Below are 20,974 nucleotides of genomic sequence, written 5' to 3'. Positions count from 1 at the left end.
ACTAGGGTCGCGGGCGTGCTGGAGCCTATCCCAGCTGTCATCGGGCAGGAGGCGGGGTACACCCTGAACTGGTTGTCAGCCAATCGCAGGGCACACAGAAACAAACAACCATTCACACTCACAGTCATGCCTACGGGCAATTTAGAGTCTCCAATTAATGCATGTTTTTGGGATGTGGGAGGAAACCGGAGTGCCCGGAGAAAACCCACGCAGGCACGGGGAGAACATGCAAACTCCACACAGGCGGGGACGGGGTTGAACCCCGCACCTCAGAACTGTGAGGCTGACGCTCTAACCAGTCGGCCACCGTGCCGCCTTAAAAAATTCAATAGGTGTTAATTATTTTGTTATGTGTGTTTAGATTTTCAGTGAACTTAAACTGGAGTATCAATAAACAACTTTAAGCAACATTAACTAGGACTCCTTGCTACTATGTTAGCACCTTAACAACCTGTTGTTGTGATCACGTGGGCTCTGCATACCGTCTAGGCACTGCAGGATTTAACTGATGGAGCGTAGCATGGCTTTTATAAGAGTGATAAAATCACAGATTTTAGATCCAGTCTCGTAGACTGGATCTATCGTGGACCGATTTCCGATCTCAAAGATCGGATCGGACACCCATAGCTTTTAGTTGAATTCAATAAAAGCAGAGCGTTCCTAGAACATCTCAGCATTTAAAATGGGATTTACCATTCCTAATTAAGAGTTTATTATTTTCTCTGTTCCAAATCAGTTGAATGGTATGTTTACCCATGCTCCTCAAATTTTCCGTCGGTTTGAATGTGAGTGTATGGTTGTTTGTCTATATGTATCCTGTGATTGGCTAGCAACCAATCCAGGGTGAACACACCTATCTTGCCAAAAGTCATCTGAGATAGGATCCAGCTCATCAACGACCCTAATGTGAACAAGTGCTATAGAAAACAGATGGATGGATATTTGAAGAGTCAGTTTCAGTGCATTTTCAAATCTGTGTACTGTTTCCTATCAAAACCTTGAAAAACCTGCTCACATTTGTCAAGCTCAGACAGAATAATCACAGAAATTTTTGTTCCTCAAATTGAGCCCCACATCAACAGACGTGGACGTGATGACAATGTGACAAAGTCTTTGTTCTCTGGCGGATGAAAAGGAGTCGAGCGGTCATGCGTGTTCGGCCTCAAATTGCCACAATAATTGAGATTTAGCCAGTGTGCCTCCATATCTCATGGCTCCAGGAACCCAAAGAGCCAAGGCCTGTGGGAGGCTCTTTGATCAGGCATGTGCTTAACTGGATGAGGCTGGGAACGAGTGCACTCTAAGGAAACTAATTACTTTCCAATAATACACGATTGACAGTGTGTGTGAACAAGAGGAAAAGTGGGAGAGTGTCAGCAATGAAGAGGTTATGAGGCTTTTTGATGTCCTGCTTCTGACATGTTGAAAGATGTAAAAGTGCTTCAACCCACCCATTTAAACACATGCTCTACGGCTGTTTGCATATGGGCTCTTATGTGAGCCTGTTTGTGTTTTTGTGCAACACACATCCTCTCACCTTTGCCTCGAACAGCATGTGATTTTTGTTTCAGTGATGCATGAAATCCAGTGAGCTCTTGCTTACACGCTTTCATCTCTGAGGATGTGAGAGTTGATGTCTGATTCACTGCGAATGTTAATTCATCATACGAAAAGTACGTGTACAAGCCAAAGTATTGGCAGTAGAAAAGAACTGTAGATATTTTTTAACCCTTTCATGCCTGAACCGTTAAATAATTGACAGAAAATTCATCATCGTTGCAAAAGTGACCCTTTATTGCTCTTTCCGAAGAAAACCAAAAAATCTGAAAATCAATTTCCATAAATGACTTTCACTTTGCATCATATATCATACATCATTTTAAACTTGCGATTATGTGAGTCGCAAGATGCACATGTCTGGAAACAATGACTCCCTGCAACTTATCATCACGGAGTACAGATACAGTAGTCCTCCGCTATATGACGGTTGTTGCTTTGCGGTCCCATTATATTGCAGATTTTTATTTGTACAGTTTGTACAATATTTTTGTGTCATCCATTGCTGCCTTCATTGCAATTTTTTTCGGACGATATATTTTCCCCAAAACTATCACGATAAACGATACTATCGTTGATATTTTTTATGCCACTGATATAATGAAATTATAGAGAAGAACAATTAACTTTCAATTCTAAAGAACATTGAACATCAGCATTGTAATGTAGAACAATAAATATCTTAGATAAAATATATATATATAAATAAATCAAAAACTACACTTAAATAAATATTAAACATTTGGCACAGGTACAGGGTCATTAATCCAGTAAAGAGGCCCAAAAAATGTCTGAAAGCCTGCTAAATGTGAATGAATATAAAAAAAACACTATGTATAACCTTTGTCAATGTTTTTTAAATCAGATGCCATACATTTTAATATCGTTATTTTTTAGTCTTTATTTTTATTTTTTGTATGAATGTTGCCGTGTTATGTAGAGTATATGTTCTGCTGCCTGTACAATTTCTACTGCCTCTTGGCTTTTGAAAAAGACGTTTTTATCTGTCAATAAGCTTTTACCTGGTTAAACAAAGGATGAATCAAATGTAAAATAAGGGCCGCCCTCGAGCTGCTGGCCTGTGATGTGAGACCGTAACCTGTCAATCTAATCCTGATGAAAATGAATGTGCATATGGTTTATAAACAGTTAACTTTCCCATATATATAGATAGCCAAGCCAGCGGCTTGCTGTGTCATGAATGGCGCGGCGGGTGATACCACAACAATGAAAATGTATCGAGTATTATACTTCGCAAAAACATACAGTCATGAAAATAACCCAAACATCCATTTTCTGAATCGCTTATACTCACTGGGGTCACGGGTGTACTGGCTTCTCAGATGACTACACCCTGAACTGGTTGCCAGCCAATCACAGGGCGCATATAGACCAAGAACCATTTGCACTCACATTCACATCTACGGACAATTTAGAGACTTCAATCAACCTAATTTGCACATTTATGGAATGTGGGAGGAAACCGGAGTATCCGGAGAAATCCCACACAGGCACGGGGATATCATACACACTCCAGGTCGGATTTGAACACGGGACTTCAGAACTGTGAAGCAGATGCGCTAACCAGTCGGCCATCGTAATGAGAATTAAATAGAATTCAAAAGAATTAAACTTCCTTTTTGTCACACTTTATCCTTCAATGCACATTTGCTGCTCATTCTTGTATGCTCTTTGGACAGCAGTATAAGACATACATCCAGATATTCTGTACTGGAGACTCGGCTCCTCTTTGGGCTTCTCAGTACAGCAGTAATATTAGTCATTCTTTGCAGAGGATAAAGAATATATTCCCTTAAGGATTAACTGTCTGAATGTGTTGCTGAACTGTTTGTGTTCAGATACGCGTTGTTTTAGGGGTAACAACACTGCCACACAGATGCTACTTGTTGGCCTGTGTGCCTACTTAGTTGTTTTAAATGCTAAATGTGCAATTATCTTTGTTTTATGCTGAGTTTGACTGTAATCTTTATTTTAGAGTGGGAATAAACACAGAGAAGTCTCTTTTCTGAAAAATATTTACTAATGTAATCTGGCATACTGCAAGTGCGTAAATATGTCCCTGTTCTGCGTGCGCATTGATTGTGTCATTTGTTCCTTAGACACTACCGCTAAAACTTGCATTCTTTTATACATCAACTTGGGAAGAAAGGTGATAAGTGATACAGTGTCATACAATAAGTAAGGTCAGATTAGGTGAGAGACCAACACGTAGCGCAGAAAAAGACAGATGGACAGTTTTTTTGTGTTTCAGCTCCAGTGAACACTGAGAAATGTGTTGGATGAAGTAAGCAGATAGAGTGCCAAGAAGCCTTCCAGGTAAAATGAGAGGCACGTAGAGGTGGGAGCACATTTGGAGTGGAAATACAGAACACGCAAAGGCCTAATGATGAACGAAGACAAATATGACTGAGCGAGGGTCAAACGTCTTATGCATTGCACAATGTGTCCATTAGAAATACTGTAGACAATGATGAGCATTTTGAGCTGGAAAATGGATCATGCATTTGCAGACATCAGCAAATAATCATTTATTATTACCGAGACCTTTTGGGCCTTTTTGCATTTGTATGACACACAGCAGCAGGCTGTTTTAACACGTTCAGAACAAATTTTGAGCAGATTTCCTTTCCTTTTCATTCATAACGTCTTCATATTGTTGCCGTGTCTTCAATTCTGCTGTGTTTCGGTCACGTGGACCAGATGGCCAATCATCGTCGTACTTTGAGTGGCATCATATGGTCACGTGGGATGCTTATTTAACAAGGAATTGGATTAGCTCGGTAGAAGGAGTGGGGGAACGCTTCTACAGTGGTGAGCTAAAGGTTGGTTTTACAATAACTTTATTACGGGGTGGCATCCCCCGCTATGCGGAGGGCTTTGCGGGTGAGGCAGGTGCTGTAAATGTCCTGCAGGGAGGAAAGAGAGGTTCTGATAATCTTCTCAACCGCCCTCACTATGGGATGGAGAGTCTTGCTCCGTACCTCACAGTGATGCAGTTGGTCAAGATGATCTCTATGGTCCCTCTGTAGAACGAGCACATGATGGGGGTTAGGGCTCTGGCTCTTCTCAGCTTGCGCAGGAAGACGCTGGTGAGCTTTCTTGGCCAGTGATGAGGTGTTGCTGGTCCAGGAGAGGTCCTCGGTGATGTGCACTCCCAGGAACTTGGTGCTGCGCACCCTCTCCACCGCAGCACCGTTGATGTTCAGGGCAGCATGCTGGGAGCGCGCTCTTCTGAAGTCCACAACGATCTCCTTGGGTTTCTTTTTTTATTCACTAACAACCAGTGGGCAGGGTCTTGCCGTCTTGTTCCTGCTGGCGGATGGCCGTCTTTGCCTCCGCCTCGCTCTGCGGCCAGCTGCTTGTTTCTACTTGCGTCCAGAGTGTGAATAACAATCAAGTACCTTTAGCTTAAGGATAATAAATACTGGCAAAAAGTCAACTACAGTATTTATATACAAACATCTATCCATCCATTTTCTATTCCACTTATTCTCACCAGGGAGAACATGCAAATCCATACAAGAAGACCAGATTCGAACCCCCAAGCCCTAGAACTGTGAGGCAGATGTGTTAACCATTAAAAAGTAAATTTTCCTGAATTTTCCCTTTAATCACAGTATGTGACATTTGGATTGTGTGTGTCTACCTAAACCAAATGACCGCTCTCACCATTTAAACAAACAATATATATATAGGTATATATTGGATCTGCATACCCTTGCCGGATCCCATTCACAAGGTTGTGTGGCAATCAGTAGCCGGGTGTACATGGAGACGTTTTGTCATTCCGATTGAAATGATTCGAATTGAAGATCTCTGGTCAACTGTTTACATGTGACAGGTGTATACATGTGCACTGCATTTAATCAGAAAAACGCCGTGTGACATGCGCACTTCGTCGTGAACATCGTGTCATTTATCAAGATGGACATCTGTTGTCTATTCAGCACAGTAGTTGGGATTGTTTTTATACATTTATTTTTTTTAAAAAACGCTTAATAAAAACAACTTATAAGTACTCAAAAACAAGATCTCTGTCGCATACCAGCTTAGTTGGGAGCAGCCATATTTACGCTGTACGTAAACCATTTACGTCGAGACAAAGCATGCGCAGACAGAGCTTTTCCCGGCGCTATTCTTTCTGACCGTATACATGGTGAAAATTTACTTCTGATCGGTTTGGCAAAAGACATATTCCACCCCTGTGAAACCGAATGAAATTCCATTCGGACTTGACCTATTTATTCCCACTGAGGTGTTTATACGGAGGATTTTCATTCGGTTTGGGCTTCTAAACCGATTATAATCAGAACAGAAGGCTCCATGTAAACCAGGCTAGCTAAGCACTTTTTTCATAACCCTGCTCACTAACGACATTGAAAACAATACCTCTGTAACAATATCTACATTATCTACCATCAGCACTCACGGTGAGAGAATCGAGTCATTATCTGCCGTCTTGGGACGATAACGTTAAACTTGCAGCTGCAGCTAATGTTGTGATCACTGCTAATGTATTTTTGTCTCTGCAGTGTGGCCAAAGCAGAGAAGGAGATTACACACAACATTAGTGAATCATCAGTGGTCACATGAGCGTGACCTGACTCTGTAGCTGCATGCTAAGTTACAACTGGGAATGGCTTGTATGGTGGGTCTTCATCAGCTTGTAGAATGCAAAATAGAGAAAGAAATGATCAAACATTGTCTAATGCTACATTCCAGAAAAATTGTAAGTCACGCCTACAACAAGGAATAATCTAATATTACTCGCGACAGAAGTTGAGACAAATTTTATACGATCAGGATTTTTGGGGCCGATCACCGATCCGAACGAGTTTCGAAAAACAATAACCGATCACCGATTCGAAGACAAGATGGAGCAATGGCTATTTAAATGACCTGTTCATTTACTGTATATACTTGTGCACTTAATTGCTCCCCAAAAAATATTTACAATAAATAATGTATCTTTGTTCCTCTATTTATGCCAGTGAGAAATGGTGACATACAGAGCAGCTGAATGGTCTTCAATTCGATGGCAGGAAGTACTTACAGTGATTAATGTATCCACTTTTTGTGACATTTTTGTTTGTTGGTGTGCCGTGAGATTTTTCAATTGTAAAATAAGTTCCTTGGCTCCATAAAGGTTGGAAATCCCTGATCTATTCCAATGATGTGTTTTAATCAGTCAAGTCAAACCAACATTACATGAAAGAAATAATGGGAGCTAACTTTCATTCATTCATTCATCTTCCGTTCCGCTTATCCTCACTCGGGTCGCGAGCGTGCTGGAGCCTATCCCAGCTATCTTCGGGCGAGAGACGAGGTACACCCCTGAACTGGTTGCCAACCAATCACAGGGCACATAGCAACAAACAACCATTTGCACTCACATTCACACCCATGGGCAATTTAGAGTTTTCATTTAACCTACGAATGCATGTTAATGGGACGTGGGAGGAAACCGGAGTACCCGGTGAAAATTCACGCAGGCACAGGGAGAACATGCAAACTCCACACAAGCGGGGTCGGGATTTGAACGCCGGTCCTCAAAACTGTGAGGCAGATGTTCCACTGGGTGCTAACTTACTGCAATTAAATTACTTTATTGTAATTAAATTACTTCACCCACACTGAAACGTTAGAGAATGATTCGACAGAACGGCATCATGTTACGCACAACCATTAGTGCTAGCCCTAGCTTGCTAGGCTACATAATGTTTTGTTGCCTGCTTGCGAGCCGTATCGTATTAGAAGTACGGGAACATACATCAAGCAAGCCTGAGAACAAACGTCCACTCCTGACTTCAACAATTAATATTATATAATATCTGGACGTTTGGCTGTCAGCGTCATGAGGTAGGGACACATAATAGCCGTGGCCAGTCAGTGAGTAGAGGTGTGCGAACAGTAGATTCGCACCTTTAACATGAGTCGCAGCTCCATCACAGGTCCGTGACTAGGCTGTCACCGCGCCGTTGTGCAAGTCAAGTCAAGCCAAGTTTATTTGTATAGCCTTTTATCACAAAAGAGTCTTAAAGGGCTTCACAGGTCCACAGTTGACAAACATTGACGACATTCCCTGACCCAAACCCTTCAATCGGGCAAGGAAAATGTCAAACCCCATTTAGGGAGAAAAGAAAAAGCCCTGAGAAGGGTCCACAGGTCGAGGGATCCCCTTGCAATATGATGTTTCACCTTCATGAGTACGTAGCTGTCGGGAAGGTGCTTAAATGACAGGTTTGATGTAATATACACGGGAGAATATGGCCCTAAGTTATTTGCTAAAACCAAAAAAGACAAAAACTGTGCAAAACTATTAGGTTGACTATGCAATTGCCCCTTCACAAACAAAGCAAATATGACGTTATCCCTGAGTCAGCCATGTCTATTCCTGATATTGGAACTTCTAAGTTGCAAGGTGTTTTATTTCCGACTTTCCAAAAGTCTCAAATGCAGTATTTGGTTGGTTATGTGTGTGTTTTGCGTTACAGGAGGTATGATGCGTTTAATTCAACCCACATGCGGTGGAGTAAGGCCTCTGCTTCTGCCCGTGGTTGTAATTCAGTATGTGTATATGGAACTGTCGTGGGTGTGGGTGGGAATCAGCTGTCTCAGTGGCAATAATCATACGACAATGGTGCTAAGCTCATCCGCACGTTGATTTCGTTTTCGCTGATTGCCTGTCAGACTTCAATGCAACTTTATGACTTCTGGGAGGGAAACCAGAGAGCTGCTCGCTAGCATTCAACTCACAGGAGCATTTAAGTATGGCAGACGAGCAAACACGGTTGGTGACGCTGTGATGCAAGGAGACATCTTTTCCCAAGCACATCCAAGCAACAGAGGCTTAGTGTAAACAAAGCTGCTCAAACGGAGAAAGCAAAGCCAACGGTGATTATACATTAAGGGCACATCAATTATTTCTCCAGAAAATAGGACTGTGTTATTTTGTTGTAAAAGGTGATGTACACTGTATTTTCTCAAACAGTGTCTTCCACTACAAATCAGAATACATTTGCAGGGCCCAATATGAAAGTGTAAAAATAAATGCCGTACCTCAAATAGACACCTCCGTTCTATCCTGTAGATTGAACGAGATCATTTTTAAGTAATAATCAGACAGTATAAGAGAGTCCTCTACGTTTTATTTCTTCCATAGGGAAAAAAAAGTAATCACGGCCTTCTATTGCAGTTCCTTCTTTTAATATTAACAGCCAAATTAAACAGCCTTATTAAAAAAAAAATCCCGCAGCTCAGTTTTATGCCACTTTGGCCGGACATCCCTTAAACTGCTTCATCGGGCAAACTGCTGTTGGGCGCTAAAACATATTATGCAATTCAGCTGATTTCCATCCATCCATTTTCTGAGCCGCTTCTCCTCACTAAGGTCGCGGGCTTGCTGGAGCCTATCCCAGCTGTCATCGGGCAGGAGGCGGGGTACACCCTGAACTGGTTGCCAGCCAATCGCAGGGCACATACAAACAAGCAACCATTCGCACTCACATTCACACCTACGGGCAATTTAGAGTTTTCAATTAACGTGCGTGTTTTTGGGATGTGGGAAGAAACCGGAGTGCCCGGAGAAAACCCACGCAGGCACGGGGAGAACATGCAAACTCCACACAGGCGGGGCCGGGGATTGAACCCAGGTCCTCAGAACTGAACTGGTCGCCAGCCAATTGCAGGGCACATAGAAACAAACAACCATTTGCACTCACATTCACATCTATGGGAAATTTACAGTCTTCAATCAACCTACCACACATCGTTTTGGGATGTGGGAGGAGAAAACTCACACAGGCACGGGGAGAACATGCAAACTCCACACAGGCGGGGCCGGGGATTGAACCCGGGTCCTCAGAACTGTGAGGCTGACGCTCTAACCAGTCGGCCACCGTGCCGCCCAATTCAGCTGATTTCAATCGCTAAATCCTAAACCTTAAGACACTATCTCATCTAAATTTGCTGATGTGCACCACAACCAACCACACAGGCTGACTCTTTATTTTGAATGTCATAACTCTGAACATTAGCGCTTTGCATGCTGCACACCTGCGCCACTAGAGTAAGATTATTCTATGGAAAAAGATTGATGCCACTGACTGCAGGTTCAGCATTTCATCTCTTATGGTGACAAATTATTCAATCACGGATGGCAGGAGACAATACCCTCTGCAGTGCACAATTCAGACCCCCCCAAGCCCCCCTTTCAGGCCTTTATCTGTACACACAGTCCAGTTCAGAATCCTCCGCGACAAACGGGGATTGAGCAAAGAAGGAGAGGGCAGAATCTTGTTTTTTTCCCAGGTTTTACCCCAAATCACCAGATGGCCTCTTCTTTGCCCTCCTGTATCAGAGAACTAACTATGTGTCTTTTTCAATGAATCATTGTCCTGTCCTCTGACATTTCTTGTCTTGGGGGAGCCAGCCAGCTGTGTCAAAGCTGCCTTGCTGAAGCAGAGCTAAGAGAGAGGTCGATCCACATGCATGCGTCAGGTTCAATGCTGTGTGTGATTCAGCGCCTTGCACATGATGACAACGGTGCAACAATGTGATGTACTTAGCACTGGTCCTGAGGGGGGGACATTTACGTCATATTTATTTCTGCACTTGGGGCTTTGAAAGTGAGAAGTTTAAAAAGGTTTGCACATAGCACAACATTCAAAAGAATGAAGGTACTTCTTATCTCAGTGCTGCACTGCTCTCCTGGGAATCAGTTTGGATCTTTTGGGAGCAAGTTTTGTGTTTTGCAATGATAATTAACTACAGTGTATTTATAATGTTGAATGTACAACTGCAGTCGCTGTGGCCAAAATGTGTCCGACAGGTGAACGCTGTGTGAAGTAATAGTAATTGAATGAGACCCGATTTCACCCACGTGACACGTCCCCTCCTCTGCGGGGCCCAATGCTGAGTGAATTCTGCTTCACGACGATAGTAAGACCCCGTCCGCATCGTTGAAATGAACGCCAGGTCGCGATGAATGCTTGGCCCAGCCGCCGCGATATTACCATTTGCCAATGGCCAATGGCCAATGGCCAAAAGATGAGCGATCCAATCAGAGCAAAGCTTAACTACATGCCACGTGCTACTGAGAAATCCAGCCATCACGACTGCCAGGTGCTAAAGACCAACTAGAATAGCTTGAAAAAGGACTTTCTCGACATTTTCAACCCAAATTATCTTGCAAATCTAATAAAAGGACATCAAAGATTATCAAAAAATAATGTTAAAAAAAATGATGGCATGTGACCTATAATGATGTGAATGTAATAAATACAAATACTGTATACACTTACTATTACTACATCTAAATACATTATTTGTCGCTGGCCAATGTTTTTCCATAATTACTCTTCTCTCGCTGTACTGTTCAAAGTTAGGAGCCAAAATGCCAAATGAAACAAGCTGGGAGGAACATAAATAAGCAAACGTAAGTATCAGTTGGTCATGGAGAATTAAGAAGTAAAGAATATGTCCACTTCAAAATATCAAATATTACTCAGATCTGTGTATCAGATGATAAATACTGTATGTCGAATAAGTTGTTTGTGGTGTATTTTTGTGAAATACCATGCTGTAAAACCTTTGTTTTTGCCGGTAAAAAGGCAACAATAATTTTACAGTTCACCATGAGGCAAGATCAGTTTTAACTTATGGACTTACTGGGGCATGGCAAATAAAAGCAAGGAAGGAAGTGCCATACCATAGTAGCCTGACTTTCTTAAAAAATAAACAAAAATAAACAAAAGCCGAACCATTGAAAGAAATTACTATGAGCGCTGCCAACCTTCCAGAACAATATGTCTGGATTTCCATATTTTTTAAATCATGTCAAGAACATTACCGCGGGACAGTTAATGCAGTATACTTTATTGTGTACACTCCAGTCTGGGCTAGCCGCTAGCATCATTGTGCCATGCAAATTTGAATTCCTGCAGTAATAAAGACGTTAATTTTTGTTGTCAATGTGTGTTTATGTAACCAATAGTTGGTTGAATGCGTGCCCTTATTTAACTGTCACCTTCATGGTTGATTTATGGTGCACTATGTCATTATCAAACCATGACTTAAGATTGTGTGTAATATAGTGACCTCACAGTCAAGTCAGCTGTATAGTTTGCAAAATTCACAAAGTCATTGCTTGTTAAAAGCAAAATGTATTTCCTCTCCCAAAGTAGTGGAAATGTGTGTGCACGCCAGCTGCAGTTTCTGCTTGCACCATAAAATCTCGTTTCAGCCATTTTGTTTTCGTTGCAAATGTCTTTTTCGGTCCGAAAATGCACATTTGGGCCGTTCTCGGCCTAAACATTTCGGTGGCCGAAACTTCAGTGCGTCACTATTGAACATTGCTGAGCAATACGAAGCAAACTTTTCAAAAATGTTTCATTAAACAGCACAAACTTAAAAGAAGATCATACAGTTGAGTGAATGTTACAAGATTAGATGCAATGAGCTTCTGTCAAGCGACGCAACAATGCTTTTCATGTTAAGGGCTTCTTTCCACAATGAACTCTGGCCCGTGCGTGTGCGAGGGACCCACATCCGTGCAGATCGCATCGACATCAACCCTGTTTGTATTGACATGTTTCGCACAAACTATAAGCTGCACAGTAGCTCCAGGGGGTTGATATATAAATATAAACATTTCATTTTGAAATCAGCAGAATGAGGCGGGCATTACAGTACCTGAAATTGTCCACTTCTTTTCCCTTCATTTGAGCGTCGGCGTATCTAAATCTTGCTCGTAACACATATTTTGGCTTGCAAAACAAAGCAAAAAAAAAAAAAAAAAAGAAAAGAAAACACACCAAGCGACAGCTCGTGATTCAAAGAAAAGTGTAAATTGGGGCATTCTTAAGTCAGGGTACCACTGGACTTGCATGGAATCTGATTGTTTTCATCAGGACTATGCTAAAATATATTGTTCCCAAATATATTACGATTCCCAAGATCCAGCCTTCAACCTTGCAAATTCCTGCTTTGTTCCCATAAATTCCTGTTCATTCCCATAGAAGGTTTCCAACTTGGGAAAATTCACAGAATTTTGCATTGAATTTTTGCAACCCTATTGATATTGTAACTGCACCGCAAACAGCCCCCCAACCGCAATCCAACCACATGATAAACATACTGTTAAAAATAATGATTTATCTTTAATGGATTTGTTAGACATGAACTGATAGCTACTGTTCCCTCGTCCCCGTATTTATGGCATCCTGAGCAAGTTTGCTTACCAACTACAGTACATCTTCATCTTTTTTTTTCATTTTACACACAGAATGCCTTATTTACATGGCTTGGGACACAAATACGCATTCAACTCGCTTCCACTAACAAAACTGCTTCAACCCATGAAATCAATTGTTTACAGATGAACCAAAAGTGGGAAGAGTGCGTGAAAACTCCTACTTTTTGGGGTTGTTTTTTGCTATGTGAGTGAAGCACCATCCAGTGCGCTTACCTTGCGCCGTGATGAGGACCAGCAGGAGAACGACGCTTGTTTTCCCGGAAAGAATCATGGATGCATCGGGCAGTCGGAGATGTTCTTCAGGGGTTTTTTTTTGTTGTTGGTTTTTTTAAATGTGATGTCGATAAAACGAGCTGTCCTGTCAGCGCTCTGATACGGACTCCAGTAACGCTTCAGATTAAAGAAACATTATTTTTGTTTTTATTTTACGCGCCGCGGAGGAGAGGTTTGAACTCGCGGTGCGCTTCGCCGGACAACTTCGGCGCCTCCCTCCCTCCTTTCCTCTCTCTCTCTCTCTCTCTCTCTCTCTCTCTCTCGCTCGCCCATCGTGACTCAGGTGATAAGTTTGCAATCATGCTTTGCAAATACTGCCCGAAGAAGCCCAGAGGTCTGTTAAAATGCTCGCGTTTTAGGTTGCGTGCCTCGGCTGAGTTTGTTTCTGCATGGCTATGGTTGCGCAAAAAAAAAAATAATAATCATAATAATAATTCACCAAACTGAGAAGAGTGCGCACACACACTGTCTAAATTGATGTATTCATTGAGTTTATTCAATGTATTAGTTCATTGTTTTTTTTTTTTTTAATTGTATTCAGTACATGCTTTCATGATATTCTCAGCCTCACCAGGGACTCCATCCATCCATTTTCTGTACCGCTTATCTTCTCTAGGCTCGTGGGTGTGCTGGAGCCTATCCCATGCAGCTGACTGGGCCACAGGCGGGGTAAACCCTGAACTGGTCGCCAGCCAATCGCAGGGCACACATAGACAAACAACCATTCGCACTCACAATCACACTTATGGACAATTTAGAGTCTTCAATTAACTTACCATGCATATTTTGGGTATGTGGGAGGGGAAAGGAGTATCCGGAGAAACCCCACACCGCCACAGGGAGAACATGCAACCTCCGCACAGACGAGGCCGGATTTGAACCCGAATTCTTCAGAACTGTGAGGATGAAAAACAATTTTTAATAATAAAAAGAGCATGCGAAATCCTCTCGGACCCGTCGCACCAGCTCTTCCAGCTCCTTCCCTCAGGTAGGCGCTACCGAACAATGCAAACTAAAACTAGCAGACATTCCAACAGCTTCTTCCCTCTTCCCATCAACTTCTTAAACAGCTAACTTACAATTCCATTGCAACATGCCGCCATTTTTTTGTCTTGTGTTGGTTGTCACATTTCTGTGGGGCCAATTATACATTACTCGTGCACTCACTGTAGTCGTCTCGCCACGCTGCACTATTTGCATATACTGGCCACTCATGCCAGAATAGCATCTGCACCTCTTGCACACTGATTGAGGAGTATCTGCAACATTCGCACAATCGACATTGTCCCAGATAATCGCACTACTAGTCCCTTTAAACCGCATACACTCCTTGAAGCCTCGGCTCCCTTTGCACAATGGTCATTGCACCAGACCATTGCTAATTCCTTTTTGCATAATTGTACAAAAACAAAAATTGTACCGGCATTACCAGATTACTAGCAAGCTTTTATTGCTCAGTGACTGTTTTTCTCAATGTCTTTATGTCCCAAAAGTGTTCTCTGTCAATTGACTGTCTGTTGTCGTACGAGAGCAGCTCCAACTACCGCAGACAAATTCCTTGTGTGTTTTTTTTGGACATACTTGGCAAAATAAAGATGATTCTGATTCTGATTCTGATGAGGGAGATGTGCAAACCAGTCACCCACCGTGCCGCCTGACCAGGGACCAAGACTGAAAATTAGCTGCAGCGAGACATCATCAATGCATCGTTCCCATTTGTAAAGGCATCAAAGAGCAGTGGTAAGGAATGCACAACATTTCAGAAATCAATGAACTACTACGTAGAACACAAAATGATATTTCTGCAAGTAACAATTTGAACTTTGAAAAAAAAAGACGCTTGGGTGAAGCTTACTTTTTACATGAAATATTCAATGTCTATTTCGAGTCGTCCTCCTGTTCATGAAATAAAAGCCAATCTTAAATGATCCACCTGCAACCAACCGAAAACGCTGTCTGCTTCTATGTTCCGTTATCATTTTGTCGCATGGGAGCGTGCAGTCCGTTGTCAACTTAAATTCCACGTAGTTCACTTTGTGTTCAGAGCCTTCGCCAGGCCCACCTACATTACACATCGCAACAAAGATTCACGGGAAAAACAAACAACAACAACAAAAAAAAGATCACCATCGTCCTACCTCTTGGCAATGTTTTCACACATGAACAATATCACCCAATATCATACTTTCACTTACGGAAAATCTAGTGCCTCTGTCCATCCCTCACCTATGTGTGTGTTTATTTGAAATTTCAACAAAGATGAGAATGTTCCTCGTGGTTGTTACAGTGTAAATATCTGACTGTAAAAAGCGTGTTTGGCGTCAAAAATCACACGTTTATAGGATTCGAACACAATTGAAAATGATGTGGACGTGATTCACTATTATTATTCTTGTTTTCTGTGTATTTTGAAGTAAATGTAAAAGTGATGATGCGCTTACTCTCAGTGTGATCTGGAGCTGGCAGGCTTATATGCAGGCAGTGATGAGCGCTGATGGAGAACAGGTGCACAAAGCGCCACCCAAGTTCCAAAAAAGGAACTGCAGGGCACAGACCATGACAGTACGAATAATAGATTATTAGTACAGCACAAAGTACATCAGTACAGTAGCCACACGTGATTCACTGATACAGTAGTTACTCAAAATGCATGCTACAGAGTCGAACAAGGAAACAACATTAACGTAAAAGACACCAATGAATAATTTGATAAGACATGAAATCAAATACTGTTCAAACAAAAACAAAAAAATCATTTTATGAGGCCAGAGAAAGCAAAACATTTGCGTCAACTTCCATGATTCTTGCTAAACCCTGTGGCAACATTTCAGATCGTAATTGGTAACAAATAATGTTGAGTTGCTGCAAGCATTTTTTTGTGTGTTTCCAAACCCCTTTTTACAGTAACTTCAATAATAGTTGAACAAATGATTATTCTTGACTTCTGATTTGAAAACTTGTTATCCATCATTCGGTTTCGTGTATATATATATAATACTATGATCAGGTGATGAAACATTTTGTGGTTTCACGATCTGAGAGAAACGCGCCAAAAATGTGTTTGACACCCCTGCCATAACCAATATAAAATTCTGACCCGCACCTTCAAGACCATCTATAACCTCGCGCCGCCATATCTTGCTGACCTCCTTCGCGTTGCCAATACCCTCCCACTCGCTCTCTCTCTCTCTCTCATTTCTTTGTCCTCCATCCACTTCGCCGTCCCTTCTGCCCATCTGTCCACCGTGGGGGACAGGCCTCTGCCTCCCGTCTTTGAAACTCACTACCACCTGACCTCCGAAAGACAGACTCATTAACCCTCCTCAAATCCTAACTCAAGAGACACCCATTCCTGACTGCCTACTCACTTTATTTCACCTTCATTTTGCATAACATTTACCTTATTGAGTGATGTTTTATGCTTTTCTTATTGTTATTCTATTGTACCATTTCTTTTAACTACGTTTGAACAATACCTTGAGTGGCTTCAAAGCCGCCAATCAATACAAGCTATTATTATTATTATTATTGTTATTAGTTCTGAAATAAAATGTGTCCTCAAATGTTCTGAGCTCCTGTTTCTATGTTGAGCAGATGATTGTTGCCCAGAGGACTAGTACCATATTTGAATGTGTTTATTAACGTGGCTGTTATTTGAACGGGTGAAGAAATGCCTTGTTTCTTACTGGACTGTATCAAGAATTTTGTAACACTCCTCGGTGTTAAATGAATGCAGTACATCAAGTGAATGCAAGTGACAACAGAGGAGAGTGGAAGACAAAACTGGAAGTGAAAAGGATGTATTTTTCATAACATTTACCAGCACTGAGTATGGTCTGGATCACCCTGAGGTGAAAACCACAGTGTTGGAACCACAAACAACGTAAGGATATGTACACAAGGTTCACGTTTATGAATTTTGACACAGCTTTTCCTGCTTCGTCACATCACAAAAGCCTTCGTGTCACACTAGTCTCGTGTGACAACTGGATCAGTGGTTCTAAAGCAATATAAGCTGCTGCTCCGCTGGCTCTTTGTGGCAGCAAAGAGGAGCCTCGCACGTTTGCAGCTGGAAGGTCAGCAGCCAAGAGTCTGACGACCAGTGGAACTGCTCAGTCCTCAATTTTAAGCTCAATTAGTTTTGTCGTTGGGAAGGCAAGCCAGTCAAGGTTGTTGTCAGGGCTCTGGGGATTGGAAGCTGCTCTGATTATAGTTAGAGGCCTCCCGGCGGAGCACAGAGAGTCTAAACGCAGTAAGGTACAAGAGCGGACATGATGGATGTCATCTCGTGCAATTGCATGCAAAAAGTCAAGCCTTTTAAGGCATTTTGCACGTCATCCGCAGCATAAAGCTGTCGCCTGTCATTTAATCCACACTGCCTTCAAATGTGACGGGATGCAAAGCATTGCATGCCTGACAATACAGACCATTAAGTCAAAAGTCACTTTGGAAGAATACAATGATGCGGATAAAAGCCAGTTGGGTTTAAGCACAAAAGTAATGATGATGATGATGATGATTGTTCTTTAGTTGCCGTTGATTGCATTTATTTTCATAGTATTTTATTTAGTACAGTGGTGCCCTAAGATTTGTTCCATGACCATGTTCGTAACTAAAAAAAAAACTCATATCTCAAATCATCTTCTCCCATTGAAATGAATTGAAATGATTTTAATCCGTTCAAGACTTCCCCCCTAAAAATGACAAACATTTATATAATGTGTATTTCAATCAGTGTTGGGAACATGACATTGGAAATGTAGCTGGTTACAATTACAAATTAACCAGTTGAAAATGTAATAGCAGTGTAAGTATTTCAATTACTTTCTTAAAGTAAATACATTTGATTAAATTTTGATTACTTTTCTTAATTTTGAATGAATGCATCAACAGGACCCCTGGATGTTTCCTCTAAAAACATGGATTCAATCTGTAGTTTATTATTTTGGAATTAACCACATATTTGTCCATTACACAAATCATAAAATAACAAAACATGATGAAAGGTAAATACATAATTTAAAAATGTTGCTTGTTGCATTATACTGTATGTGTAGGCCCATCATGTGGAAAACCATTTTACCATACCGTGCTCACCTAATGACAAATGTACCATTTTCTGTACCGCTTCTCCTCACGAGGGTCGCGGGCGTGCTGGAGCCCATCCCAGCTATCTTCGGGCGAGACAGTATCGCTGCATATGACAACCCAGATAAGTGAATGTTCCATTAAAAAAAAGCCCAAATTTAACCATATGAAATTGTTCAAAAGTCAATGCTCTTTTATGTGTTCAAAACTATGAGTCTTTCCAAATCTCTGACAAACTAATGGATTGCACCACAAGGTGGCGCTTCGAGGTCATATTTGGAAAAATATGTTATTGTTTGAGACACCAGCAGAATAGCACATGACCAGAAAGAGACAATCAGTGTTGCCTTTAGAAGGAGGACGTGATATGGGGGGGGGGGGGGGGGGGGTGAACTAACCTTTTGTAGCTATTTTTCAAAAATGACATTACATCATTTTATTACATGTAATTAGTTACTCCCTAAGACTGATTCTAATGTAGAAAAATAGCCCTCCATAATATTGCATTACCCCTCCTACCCACCCTTGAGGACATGCACGCTGCCAGAACTAAGACAAGAGCGTGCAAAATCCTCTCGGACCCTCCGCATCCCGGTCACCGGCTCTTCCAGCGCCTTCCCTCAGGTAGGCGCTACCGATCAATGCAAATTAAAACTAGCAGACATTCCAACAGCTTCTTCCCTCTTGCCATCAACTTCTTAAATGGCTCACTTTCAATTCCATTGCAACATGCCGCCAATTTTTTGTCTTGAGCTTGTTGTCACATTTCTGTCGGGCCAATTATACATACTATGTTGTTGAGAAATACTGGCCACTCATTTAGAGCAGCATCTGCACCACTTGCACACTGACTGAGGAGTATCTGCAACATTTGCACAATCGACATTGTCCCAGATTATCGCACTACTCGTCACTTTAAACTGCATACATTCCTTGAAGTCTCAGCACCCTTTGCACAATGGTCATTGCACCGGACTATTGCTGTATTAGTCATTCAAACTGCTTTAATTGCTAGAGGACTCTTGGTCCTATCTTTTTGCACAATTGTCAACAATAAAATAAATAAATAATTTTCTTAAATTAAAAAATTGTACCGGCATTACCAGATTACTAACAACATTTTATTGCTCAGTGACTGTTTTTCTCAATGTCTTGATGTGTCAAAAGTGTTCTCTGTCATTCGACTGTCTGTTGTCGTACTGGAGAGGCTCCAACTACCGCAGACACATTCCTTGTGTGTTTTTTGCACATAATTGGCAAAATAAAGATGATTCTGATATAGAAACATACAGTAAGGACATAATTAACTATAATTAAAAATATTTTGTTTCTCCCACTGCATCAATTGAATGGCCATTGCGCTTTTCTTTCTGGTGTGCCTAACAGACAGAAGGATATACTGTTCATTGAGACGTTTCAACTCCTCTGAACTCATCAGTACACCACTAAGTCCTTTGCAGAAGGTAAAGAATATAGTGCAGTACTGTTATGTTGCCTTTCTACATGTGTTGCTTTATCGTTTGTTGCTTAAAGGTTTATAGCACAGCAATATAGATGCTCTTCCGAAAGGCTAACATATGTGGTTGTTTTGAATATACAAAGTGTAATTCTCTTTGTTTCAAGTTTAGTTTGAAAGTAAAATTCAACTGGGAGTGGTAAAATGGGTTGTCGCAAATCACTTTGTGTATATACAGTGGGTACAAAAAGTATTCAGACCCCCTTCAAATTTGCACTCTTTGTTATATTGCAGCCATTTGCTAAAATCATTTAAGTTCCTGTTTTTCCTCATTAATGTACACACAGCACCCCATATTGACAGAAAAAAACGGAATTGTTGAATTCTTTTCAGATTTATTAAAAAAGAAAAACTGAAATATCACACAGCCGTAAGTATTCAGACCCTTTGCTGTGACACTCATATATTTAACTGGGATGCTGGCCATTTCTTCTGATCATCCTTGAGATGGTTCTACACCTTCATTGGAGTGCAGCTGTGATTGATTATACTGATTGGACTTGATTAGGAAAGCCACACCCCTGTCTACATAAGACCTTACAGCTCACAGTGCATGTCAGAGCAAATGAGAATCAAGAGGTCCAAGGAACTGCCTGAAGAGCTCAGACACAGAATTGTGGCAAGGCACAGATCTGGCCAAGGTTACAAAAAAAATGTCTGCTGCACTTAAGGTTCTTAAGCGCACAGTGGCCTCCATAATCCTGAAATGGAAGACGTTTGGGACGACCAGAATCGTTTCTAGGGCTGGCCGTCCGGCCAAACTGAGCAATCGGGGGAGAAGAGCCTCGGTGAGAGAGGTCACGAAGAACCCAAAGATCACTGTGGCTGAGCTCCAGAGATGCAGTCGGGAGATGGGAGAAAGTTCTAGAAAGTCAACCATCGCTGCAGCCCTCCACCAGTTGGGAGTTTATGGGGGGCAGAGTGGCCCATCCAACATTCCATGTCTCGTTGCTCCAGCCTGTCTCCACCTGCGCCCTTGTGACATCGTCACATGGTCACATGGGTTACGCGGCCAATCGGGTGCTTATATACTGTAACTAGGAAGTGAAGGGACCGCCGTAGCAGAATGGCTAACTGGCGTGCCTGCGTATATTCCAAAACTTAATTTTAAGCACAAAAACTCATGATCTTATACAGAGACAAGACCACGACGACATCGAGGCCCTTATAATACCGCAATATTGTGAATATTGTGACACCCCTACTCATAAGTCAAGGTACTAGTGTCGTATGATCATACAGAGCAGAGCGGGCAAATTGGAACA

General features: G+C 41.7%; 1 protein-coding gene across 1 annotated transcript in view; it reads right to left on the bottom strand.

Moving 5' to 3' along the window:
• The window catches only part of LOC133407794 (neuronal acetylcholine receptor subunit alpha-3-like), a 39,410-nt gene extending 26,111 nt beyond the window's left edge, over positions 1-13,299 (bottom strand). Inside the window, exon 1 of the mRNA XM_061686040.1 lies at positions 13,046-13,299. Within this exon, the coding sequence (XP_061542024.1) occupies positions 13,046-13,103 (58 nt within the window). The 5' untranslated portion in view covers positions 13,104-13,299. The remainder of the gene's footprint in view (positions 1-13,045) is intronic.
• Positions 13,300-20,974: the final 7,675 nt, after the last annotated feature.

This window comes from Phycodurus eques, chromosome 9 (genome assembly GCF_024500275.1).
Source record: "Phycodurus eques isolate BA_2022a chromosome 9, UOR_Pequ_1.1, whole genome shotgun sequence".
Lineage (NCBI taxonomy): Eukaryota > Metazoa > Chordata > Actinopteri > Syngnathiformes > Syngnathidae > Phycodurus > Phycodurus eques.
Note: the sequence above shows the minus strand (reverse complement) of the source record. Positions and strands in the feature narration are given on the sequence as shown.